At 35.8% G+C, this 12,156-nt stretch overlaps 1 protein-coding gene across 1 annotated transcript; it reads left to right on the forward strand.

Moving 5' to 3' along the window:
* Nucleotides 1–2,327: 2,327 nt before the first annotated feature.
* Nucleotides 2,328–5,002, forward strand: LOC109000962 (class V chitinase-like). Its single transcript, XM_018978050.2, has 2 exons — nt 2,328–3,560; nt 4,786–5,002. The coding sequence occupies exons 1-2, from the start codon at nt 2,465–2,467 to the stop codon at nt 4,803–4,805; spliced, it is 1,116 nt and encodes a 371-aa protein (XP_018833595.1). The 5' UTR covers nt 2,328–2,464; the 3' UTR covers nt 4,806–5,002.
* The last annotated feature ends 7,154 nt before the right edge of the window (nt 5,003–12,156 follow it).

Below are 12,156 nucleotides of genomic sequence, written 5' to 3' on the forward strand. Positions count from 1 at the left end.
CAAGGGGGACCTTAAGATCCGTTGATTCTCCGATACTTAAGTCAATATGGTGTTAAAAATGAAGATGAGTTATATTAAAGATGAGAGTGTAAGATTACTTACCTGTGTGCTGCAGGTAGTGTTAATTTCTACTCGCCACCGGGTCTCCACAGTAGTGGAGTGTTGTATAGCAAGAGATTATATATTCACACTATCTACTCGTTGAGCTATCTTTGTGTTGTCAGTTCGCCGAACTATGAAGTGCTTAGCGTCACTATGTGTTGTTCGAGCCTTGGGCCGCATTGAATGCGGTGTATATTTTGTCTTGGGCTGTTTTCATCTCATTAATGCTGGGCGTGAACCACCACACGTTTTCTCATCTGGCATTGAATGCTATATTCCTTCCTTTGTAAGCCTCTCTTGCATTTTGTCTTATTTCCTAACGTAAGCATGACCCAACCCAAGTCTTATACTCAGGTTTTGGCTCAGGTGCTACTGTTTGACATAGTCCATATTTTGTTTTTGGACTCTAATACGGGCCTTGCCTCCAGCCTGATCCAACCCAAACTTTGTATTTGAGTTTTAACCTAGGCCTTGTCTTTAACCCAATCTAAGAGATTTTCTCTCTTCACAATAATAATGAAATTCAAGTGAAACGGACAATACTGCATATAAAATATATAATGAGTTCTTCTATTAAGGTCCCATCTCAAGCCACAAGCCACACACCGCCTAACGTAGCATCATCAGGTTAGAAATTTTGTTTTTTAATTTGAAAAATGCCATATCTATTTGGAAAAGTAATTCTTATCTCATAAATAAATGAGCTGTAAATCTCGACGTACACCTGCCAAATTTCTTGAACCCAATCTCTCCCAAATTCCAAAATAATCCAATCCCAACCTCCCCAAATCTCCCAACCCCAAACTCAACTCCACCTCAAAGTACTCCAACCTGCATCCTTCTGTCAAACTTGCTAAATCAGCTTTGTATTGGTTAAATTTAGGTTAGGACATTTTACAATAACATTAACAAGCCTAAAGAGATTCAAGGAGAGTATTTGGTTCAAACACTCAAAATTAATGGTTTTACATGAGTTTGTCAACTGGATCCAGCGCTTAATTCAATCGATCATATTCCCTCATATATACATGACCAACGTGCATGCGTACGTAGGAGATACAAATGCAATTACTAGATAGCTATCTAGCTAGCTTTCAGCTGTCCACAGAATAAAGGTTTTGCCCATTTTGAGCTTCAGTACAAGTGCAGCAGTTGACTAATGCATTAAGGTAGTTGCTTAATATGATCATGGGCTTGGTCATCATCTACTCTAGCTCTAGAGGGAGCAGCAGGAGCAACTAGCAGGCAATCAGACAGACATTCGGAATGGAATGTCGACGTCTAATGCATGCATTAATCCTTTGGAATCAATATCGCCTTCTACGTACAGACAAAGCAACATTAATTAATATCATGAGATAAATTCAGCATTCTCCTTGAGAATAAAAACTTTGCATGCAAGTTGGCGATCTCCTTCTACATCGATCGATCGAAATCATCGCCTAGCTGCAGGGACCTGCATATATATGCATTAATGTTGATTTGATTGCCTACGTTGAAATTAAGCCCCTTGCGGATGGACGTTAATGGGTCTCTCAATTTGATCTTAGAAGTCTTTAAATTCTCTAACAACAACTTGCATGTGAAAAATTAAAAAAGATCGTGAGTCTTTCTTATAAAAATGTTTTAAGTTGAAAAAAGTAATTATGAGTCTCACGTATAAAAAGATTTAGAATTGTGATTATAAGTTTAATAATTTGAGAGTTGGGTATTTAGATGTTAGACTCAAAACTAAATTAAGCTCAGTTTGAGAACCAAATGCAGCCTTAAAACTACTCAAAATATCAATCTTTGTGATTGGTTTTAAAATCATGTATATCAACTGCATCATGCAGTGAACTAAGCTTTTAAGTAGTTGAGAATACACATAAACACACACACATGCATATTCATGACTTCGATGCTTATGGCAATTAAATTATAAGTTGATTGTGGATCGAGCTGGCTGGCTCAAACTCTTCAGTATTAATGGTCCGATCGATATGATCTTCTGCATGCACTTTGGATAATTTTAAGCTGACATTTTAGATCATATATATATAGAATTAATACTGATCATAATTCCTTAAATTGTGCCAACTACTAATCCGAGCTAGCTAGCTAGCTAAATGAATTATACCTGACCCGACCGGCACGGCATCATCAGTAAACTAGCTGCAATAGTCCTTTCATTTCTGGACCCCTCTATATATGACAAGAAACATGCAGCTCCCTCAAAAGTCTTTACTGAAACCGTGTCTAGCTACGATCGAGCTTAAAGTTCAAATAATTAAAAGCATCATCTTTTCTATATAAATTATATGCTCTCAAGGATTATCCCATAGAATACAGTTCTTTCTTCTTAATTCCCTTGATCATTTCAATGGCTTCAAAAACCTTTGCATATGTACTTTCCGTCGTCCTTTTCCTTTTTCTTCTCCAACTCCACTCCTCTGCTGGACAGACCGTCGTGAAAGGCGTGTACTGGTTTCCAGGCGGTGGATTCCCGGTGTCCGGCATAGATTCCACCCTTTTCACTCATATCTTTTGTGCCTTTGCCGATCTCAACGCCACCACCTACCAAGTTACCATTTCTTCCTCGAACTCTGCCCAGTTCTCGACCTTCACCCAGACCGTGCAGCAAAAAAACCCTTCAGTTAAAACCCTTCTGTCCATCGGTGGAGGAAGCTCCAGTCCTTCCACCTTCGCTTCCATGGCTAGCCAAGCCAGCACCCGTAAATCATTCATAGATTCCTCCATACAGCTAGCCAGGAGTTACAAATTCCATGGTCTTGACCTCGATTGGGAATACCCGTCCACGCCCAACGAAATGAACAACCTTGGCTTACTCCTGAATGAATGGCGAGCAGCCGTGACCAAAGAGGCCAGCAGCACCCGCAACACAACGTTGCTCCTAGCCGCAGCATTCTTTTATTCGTCAAACTATTACACGCTGGATTATCCCTTTCAGGCCATTTCAAACAGCTTGGATTGGGTCAATGTAATGGCATATGATTTCTACGGGCCCAGTTGGCAAGGCAGCATGAATATGACCGGACCGCCTGCTGCATTGTACAATCCAACAAGCCAAGTTAGCGGGGACGCTGGCATCAAAGCTTGGATTCAGGCAGGTGTGCCAGCCAAAAAACTAGCCATCGGCCTTCCATTTTATGGCTATGCATGGCGTCTGCTTAATGCTAGTAAAACTGGAATATTTGCACCCGCAAACGGACCGGCTATATCCTCAGATGGATCCCAAACTTATAGCCAAATCAGGGATCTCATTACTCAGAGTGGATACATAAAAGTATACAATTCTACTTTTGTGACGAACTACTGCTATAAGGGGTTGACATGGATTGGATATGATGATACAGAGAGTATCTTTACCAAAGTTACATATGCCAAGGCAAAGGGATTGCTCGGTTACTTTGCATGGAGTGTTGGCGCCGACAAAAACTTCACTCTTGCTAAAAATGGTTAGTCTGGCTAGTTTGAGTAGTAGAATATTATGAAAATATTTTATTATTATTTTTATTATTATTTATTAATATTTAATATTTTATCATTATTTATTATTATTATTTTATTATTATTTACAGAATATCTGAGATCACCTCACTACTCAAACGCAATCTTGATATCCAATTATTTATATCGATAATCTCTTCCAATTCACATGCTTAATTTCAATTTCGTGATTGCTATATTTATTATATATATATATGTGTGTGTGTTTATTAAGGTCTCGTTTAGTTACGCAGTTCAAATAAGATGATATGAGATATTTTGTTAAAAGTTAAATAAAATATTGTTATAATATAATTTTTTAATATAATTTTTTTTAGATTTAAAAAAGTTAAATTGTTTATTATATTTTATGTGGAAGTTTAAAAAAATTATAATAATTATATGAGATGAGATGAGATGAGATTATATAATTTGATTTTGTGTAAAAATCGTAGTCTAGCGACGCTAAGTTGCTTTTAGGTTCCCGAGTGGACGGCCATGAGACTCACGAGAGCTACCCTTCCTATATAATTGAGTCCCTGATGATAATCATGATATAATTAAGCTAGTTAATCCACAAAATATTTTTTTGGATGAAATTTTTCGCCCAAAAATAATATTTTTGTTGTAGTGTATTATCATTTTAGAGTGCATATAGATGGAATAATTATACAGATTCTTAATCGACCTCAAACAGAAAAAAAAAAAAAATGTCAATACATGCATGATCATAGTAATCTTATTAGAGTAATAAGTGCACCGGCTAAGAACAGGCCCAACGAAGCTAGCTAACTAGCTTGCGTGGAATTAATTAAGAGTAATGATTTGTACAAGTCAATCTCAATTAATAGATAAATATTTTACAATCCCTTTATGAAAAAGTAAGACCCACCATCATGATCAATAAGTGTAGAAAATATTTATTTGAGACAGCTTTTATATAAATATATATATATATATATATATATATACCTAGCTAGCTAGCATTACTCATTAATTGTTATGGGATGGTTTGAATTATTTTGTGTTCTGATCTTATTGCTAGTTAATTAGTGCATGGGCATATATATTTGAAACGATTAATTTATTTTAACTTTTGGTATTTCTGTATATATATAGTATAGTATACCTAGCTCCGAATATTAATTCATTATTATAATTTCTAACGGATGATGCTAATTACTGTTGTCGCAGCTTCAAGTACATGGGGATGAACGTAGATCGATCGAGACTATATATATATAATATTTGATGATATAGATCAAGCTTATACTAAGGCTAAGATATCAGATCATATATATATATATATATTATCTATGTGTAATAAGGCCTAATGGGCGGTGTACTTGATCTACTGTTCATCATCATGCATGAAAGGGATATATTAATTTAGCCAATATTCCAAGCTTAATTGGCACAGATCTAGAAAGTGAAAGTACTCGTGAGATTAATATATAACGTCCGAATCTACAAAACTATCTATTAATTATTATTACGAAAAGAGTTTTTCTCAAGCTTTTATTCTAATTTTAAAATCTCCAGTGGAAGAAAAATAATCACGCCATTGGTATGAAATAATTTAAATATATATTATAAATTTATAAAATTGAGAATAACGCCATTAATTGTTATGAATATATATATATATATATATATATATAAATATGATGTATATTATTTTCGAAAGATCAATATATATATATAACTTGATCAAGTACTTCAACCCGACCCTGGGATCAATTAGCAAATCCAAGCTAGCAAAGTCATGCTGTGTATATTAATTAAGTCTCAAAGTCTTACTATAAGAAAATTTAAAAATTTTACATGCAGTACACACTCTTACGTATTTTTTGTACATTTCATTAATATAATTGACTGTATTATTTTTTTAAGATAAAATAATTACTTTAATCAATCACATAAATAAAGTACACAAAAAATACACAAAAGCTACGTATATAGTAAAATTCGAGAAAATTACTTATTTATTGTCAATTACTTTTAACAAAATAAATTTATTTTTATCATATATAGCATTTCCATCGCAAATAATTCATTATAAAAGCTATTTTGATTGTGGTCTCATATTTTATTTTTCACCAACCATTTTTCACTACTAGTATCAAAGTTTAGATCACGAGCTAGCTAGCTAGCTACTAGCTAGATTTTTTTAAAAATTGACGTTAATTGGCAAAATTTAGCCTATGAAAACAAGATATGAAAATTAAATAAAATATTATTAAAATATAATTTTTAAATATAATTTTTATTTTAAAATTTAAAAAAGTTAAATTTTTTTATTATTTTTTATGTGAAAATTTAAAAAAATTATAATTATGAGATGGGATGAAATGAGATGATTTGTGTAACCAAACGAAATAGCTAGAACCTTTAAAAAAAATTGTACCAAACTTGATATATAATATGCCCATTATGATCTATTTATTTATTCTGTACATTTACACAATATAATGAAATTATATTATGATTATTACTTATTATAAGCAATAATCTTTTTAGCTACTTATAAATTTATTAATCTTTTGAGTGATATTTGAAATTAAAGAAAATGAGATGAGTTGGTTAATTTCCAACGAGTCCTTATTGTTCCTAACAAAAACCACAACGATTTAATTTTTACGATACGTTTGAACATGTCAAACCCACGAAAAGGATAAAACTCGAATAGGTATACTTTAAACTTAAAAACATTAATATTGGAACTATTTAAATGGAACTATTCGTGCATTTTCGTTGCGGCAATGCATAAGCATAAGTACGTACGTCACGGCCGCCGACTCGATATTTATGATCTGAACATTGAACGAACACATGATCATTTCTATCTAATAATTTTATCCAAAAGTTTCTTCAAAATTCTTAACTCTTGATGAGTTCTCACATGTTACGTACATGAAGCCAGTACTGTTCAATGACATTTAATTAATTAAGCGCCAATTAATTAATCTTGATTCTAGATGATCAGTACTCATGATGTAATTAAGTACACCATATAATAAATGTATTATGATTATATATTTTAAGCAATAATAATTTGTTTAGCTACTTAATTAATTCATGCATGTATTAATATTCGTACCCAGTACTACACCTTTGTTTCATTCGACTACTAGCTAGTACTTAAATTTAATATTACCATTCAAAATTGATCAGTGAAAAAAAAAAAGATCTAGAGTTAAGAAAGCTGAAAGCTAATCGGAGAGAAAAAAGATATTGTAATTTGAAGTCATTGACCAAATAGTCTCCGCGTTCATATATAATCTGTACTCGTCTGCATGCGTTAACAGACTTGGCCGATTGATGTATACATGAGTACTACGAAATTAATCATGCATGCTGCATATATGCGTATATAAATAGATGAAGACTTGGAGCCAGCAATCACTACTGCACTTCGAAATATAGAAAATATCGATCCAAGCTAGTATATACTGGCTGGCCTGCCTGTGTTGTCTTTGGCCGATCATATATCTATAGCTAGCTACCTCATCAGCCTCCCATGGCAACCGTAGCTGTTATACTTTTATCGGCTATTGTTGGGTAAGTGTACGTGTTCGCATTAATCTAATCTTGGATTACGTACGTATAGGTGGCTCTCGCTCGTATGTGTTAAGATTCTATTAACATGAAAAGATTAATTTGATTTGTATGAAATTTCATTTAAGAACTATTCTTTAATGAACTTCATTTGTCCATCGGATTTGATCTGACGTGCAGTTTAAACTATTAATTGTCGTCTCGCAGGTTGGCAACCACTTGGGCTACATATGTTTTTCGCAAATGCATCGGTTTTTGTTGTTGTTTAGGTCTTTGTAGGTTGTTTTACTTGTTGCGGTACTTGTTGCTCATCTTGAAGCTGCTTTGTGCATGATCATGATCATCATGAAGATCATCGTACGTCAAAATTTAGGATGTACAAATCCCACATACCCTTTGAAAGAAGTGGATTAATATAGGACCTACAAACGGCAGGCGACTCACTATTTTTCAAAAGAAACACACGATATTTACACACTTTAAGACTACTGTATCTAGCATTATGCGTTATACACCACAATAGTTGTTGTATCCGATAGGAATATAGTGGATTTGGAAATTATTGCAGAACAGACTTTGTTTAGAGTAATGATAAATGCACACACTTACGCGCCCACTGAATTTGTGTCATATAAACAGTAAACGATTTTAATTTGTATTTTTTGGAAAAAATACATTAAAAAGCTAAGACCATTTTAATTTCTCACATTTTGTCGGACCCTATATGTGAAATTTCGTCCTTGTCTTTGTCGGGGCATTAGAGGAGTTATTAGTCCCACAATTTCTGTGCACATTTAAGAAATGGGAAATTTGAGCCATATATACCACCTAATTATATATGAGATTTAAGCAGACTTTGACCATCTCTGACTCTGACCAAAGTCAGTGGCTAGGTTGGGCTCTAAGTTTGATCGAAGTTGTCGAAATTGGAAGTCGGAGCTCTGATTAGAGTTTAACGAAAGAAGAAAAGCAAAAAAAAAAAAAAAAAAAAAAAGGGAAAAGAAAAAAAAAGCCCCAGAGCAACAACTAAATTTGCAGAAAATTAAGAAATCAAGAAAATCAAACAACAACCGATTTAACTAGGTAAAATCAAGAAATCCAACAAAACATGGGAAGCAACGGCAACCCGTTTAACAAAATGACAAATGGATGAACTCGTTTTTCTTTTTATTTCTAAGAAGAAAGGCGAAGTCAGAATAGTATGAGAACTCACAAAGGTAGAGTTGTATGAGTATGAGAGCTTGGAGATGAGCTCAGGGATGCCGAAGCCGCAAGGAGCAGAGCCAATAATGTCGAACACGAGGGAAAAAAGCGAAAATAGAGGAAGAGAGATAAAATGTTCATATAGGAAGAGAAATGCGTAGGAGAAAATGGTTGAGGAATTGCGTAGAGGAAGAATTAGGGTTTCGAGAGAATGGATAAGAAAACAGCTTCCTTTTTTCCTTTATTGAAAAAAATTGCTAATTTCCTTTGGATTGATTCTTCTTTGTAATCTGTCTTTTATATGAATGAAGATTGATTTTCTCTATAAGAAAAAAAATGCAAAAAAATAATTGTCTAGGGGCTCAAACACGAGTCCGGGGTGGGCAAAATAGAGTCTCAATCATTAGGCCATCCAACAACATATAACTTATATCACCATATTTAATATATTAAGTATAAATATTGAAATTAGAGTTTGGAGGTTGGAGCTTATATCAGTTCCGACTCCAACTCCAACCAGTTTTTTGGAGCAACTCCAACTCTAAATTTTGATTTTTTTTTATTTTTTATTTTATTTTGTTGGATCCAGAGTCGGAGCAGACGTTGGCCGGAGTCAAAGCCAGCGGTGGTTTCTCCCACCCCCATATATAGGACATGAATGTTATTTATAAGAAATCATACGAATCTTGGGATTATGCATAGAAAGAAATGAAAAAATATTGTTGATATCCGAGTACACACTAGATCAAAGCTTTGGACTTCTACACAGCCTTCAATAAGAAAGTGTTGAATGTCTTTTCCAAAAAAGTCGGAGTCCGAGATGTGGGTGTACCAACTTCGACACTGATTGTTTGACTCCGACTCTGACTCCAATATTGTGCATATTTTATAAAAATATATGTATTTTTTATATATTAATCATATATATATTATAACTATAATTTATATAGTTATTTAAATTCAATATTATACTAATATGAGTAAATTATTATAAAATAATATACTTATACTATAATACTAAATACACTAAATTGGCTAATAATTGTTTAGTATATGTAAACACCATACAATGACTACCATGTAACACAAATGCATAATAAGATGTAATACTAATCAATAACAACAAACATATAATAACATGTAATACTAATGATATAATATTTTGAGGTCCTCTCTCTAGGAGGTGAGGTGAGTCTTTGCTACAGCAAAGGGGAGGCGTGAGGGTAGACTGGTTTTCGTTGGGTTCATGGAGGAGGCATTACAGAAGCAATGGGAAGGCTTTACTCTTACTGAACAAGAGAACGATTCAGTGAGAGTGGAGAGCGAGGTGCTAGAACCACTTGTTGACAAAGGGAAAATGTGCTTGCTTCTAACGATCAATGCGGATAGAGTGGTGAACTGTCATGCTTTCAAAATAACAATGTCCAAGGTTTGGAGACCAGAAGGGTGGCTCCAATTTACGGAGGTGGGAGAAAACAGGATGCTTGTAGAATTTCAGCATGTAAGATATAAAAATAAGGTCCTTCAGGGGAGGCCATGGTCCTTCGATAGGAACCTCGTGGGTTTACATGAGATAGATGGGCAAGTTCCATTAAAGGAACTAATTTCCTTTAGAGAACTATTCTGGATCCAGGCTCATGATATGCCGATGGCATGCATATATGACAAGAGAGATAGGTATGAAGTTGTTTGCTGGGATGGAGAAGGTGATCAACGTTGAAACTGATGAAACAGGCTACGGTTGGGGGAACATGTTAAGAGCGAGGGTTGAAGTGGATATTACTAAACCATTAATTAGAGGGAGGTTCTTAACAGTCGAGGGGTTGCAACGGTGGATCCCTTTCAAATACGAGAGGCTTCCGTCTTTCTGCTTTGCCTGCAGGTCCATCGTACATGTCAAGCAACGCCAAGGTCATAACAGAGAACTAAAGAAGGATGCAAGCCTCCAATATGGCCCTTGGCTCAAGGCCAACCCTTCAAGAGCTGGAGGGTTTGAATCTCACCGTTATGGTGGGATCTTGCCTCAGTCCACAATCCATGGAAACCAGGAAGAAAGCTCGGCATGGTCTAAGGGAAAGAGGCACGAAGACCAAGGAAAAGACTCGTTAGATGAGGTACAACGAAACGTGGGGGACCAAGAAAAAATGCACCATTCCCCTACTGTCACGGATCAGAAGATTGAAAAAGGATCAGTTGACTTTCCTGTTTTGGTAGAAGGGCAGTTACCATACGAAGAAGGTCCATCCGTTATAGAAGGGACCTAGAATCGAGGAATGCTAAAAAAGAAAAAGTTGGAACTTCCCAAGAAGGAAAGTGGTGCAGGCGAGGCCACCCACTACCCTGAGATATCGCTAGCTAGTCACATCAGTTCACTGGATACTTTCCTGGACCAGCAAATCAAGGATCTGGCAGAAGCCAGAATGAGAGCCTCTTGGAACAGGAGGGCGTGTGATAAGGCATTCTCCATGGCTAAACCAGGTAACTCGGATGAGTCAAACCAATGTAAAGCCAAAAGGAAGTTGAAAACATGTTGTAAGACAGACGATAATGACAGCATTAAAAAGAAACAAAAGACCAATGATTCCAGCTTTGAGGTGGATGAAAAACTTAAGGTGGTGGCTGCAAGGTAGCACCACCATTATCAATGATGTGCATAAGTTGGAACTGTCGAGGGCTTGAGAACCCTCGGACAGTTCGTGAACTTCACAGGATTGTGAAGTCTAAGAGCCCATCTCTCATAATCTTGTTGGAAACAAAATGTGGGAGAGAAAGAGTGGAGAAAGTAAGAATTACGCTGGGTTATGAATGTAGCTTCGTGGTGGATAGCAAATGACTCAGTGGAGGGGTGGCTTTTCTATGGAGAGGTGAAGTTAATGCCTCACTGGACACATTCTCTCAGAATCACATTTTCCATAAAATCTAGGAAAATTTGGTTGATAACAGGTTTTTATGGCTCCCCTTATACTGGTAGAAGGAAAGATAGTTGGAGGCTACTGAGAGCATTAATCCCAGCACCCTCCATGGTGTGGCTATGTGTGAGGGATTTTAATGAAAGTATGCATGCTAACGAAAAATGGGGAGCTGCTAATAGACCTATCTCTCAGATGGAGGATTTCTGTGAAGCTGTGGAAAATTGTGGCTTGAGTGATCTAGGGTATAAGGGTGATATGTTTACATGGATTAACAATAGGGAAGGAGCTCAGTTCACTAAAGAGAGACTGGATAGAGCCTTAGGGAATGCTAATTGGTATGAATCCTGGAAGTACTTCTCTATGGAAGTAGAGCCTGTCCACTCTTCTGACCATAAACCTTTACTGGTGGTGAGGAGTAATACGAACAGTTTGATCCCTAAAAGGGTTAGACCTTTCAAGTATGAAGCTAAATAGGCCTCTAGAGAGGAGTGTCAAAGGGTGATTGAGGAGGCATGGAGGAGACCCCAACTGTTTACTAGCAAGGTGGACAGGACAGTGGCTTCACTTGTTAATTGTAAGGAGGGGCTAATCGAATGGAGCAGAGTGGCCTTTGGGAACTCAAAAAGGAAACTTAATTGCAAGCTCAAGCTCTTAAGATTACTCCAAAACTCGAACACAAGGAATTTAGGAAAGGAGATTAAAAGTCTCCAAGGGGAAATTGATCAACTATTGGAAGAAGAGGATGTCTCCTGGAAACAAAGAGCAAAACAGAAATGGTTAAAGGAGGGTGATAGGAATTCAAAGTTTTTCCATATTTGTGCTAACCAAAGAAGGAAAACAAACTTTATTCAGTGCATTATAGATGAAGAAGGAGCTGAAGCAAGCACCCAAT

The sequence above is a fragment of the Juglans regia genome, chromosome 15 (assembly GCF_001411555.2).
Source record: "Juglans regia cultivar Chandler chromosome 15, Walnut 2.0, whole genome shotgun sequence".
Classification (NCBI taxonomy): Eukaryota; Viridiplantae; Streptophyta; class Magnoliopsida; order Fagales; family Juglandaceae; genus Juglans; species Juglans regia.

Excerpts from the sequence above, each read along its gene's own strand:
- LOC109000962 (XM_018978050.2), top strand. The coding sequence starts at position 2,465 with ATGGCTTCAAAAACCTTTGCATATGTACTTTCCGTCGTCCTTTTCCTT. Across the intron at positions 3,561-4,785 it reads CTTCACTCTTGCTAAAAATG|CTTCAAGTACATGGGGATGA; the intron begins GTTAGTCTGGCT and ends CTGTTGTCGCAG.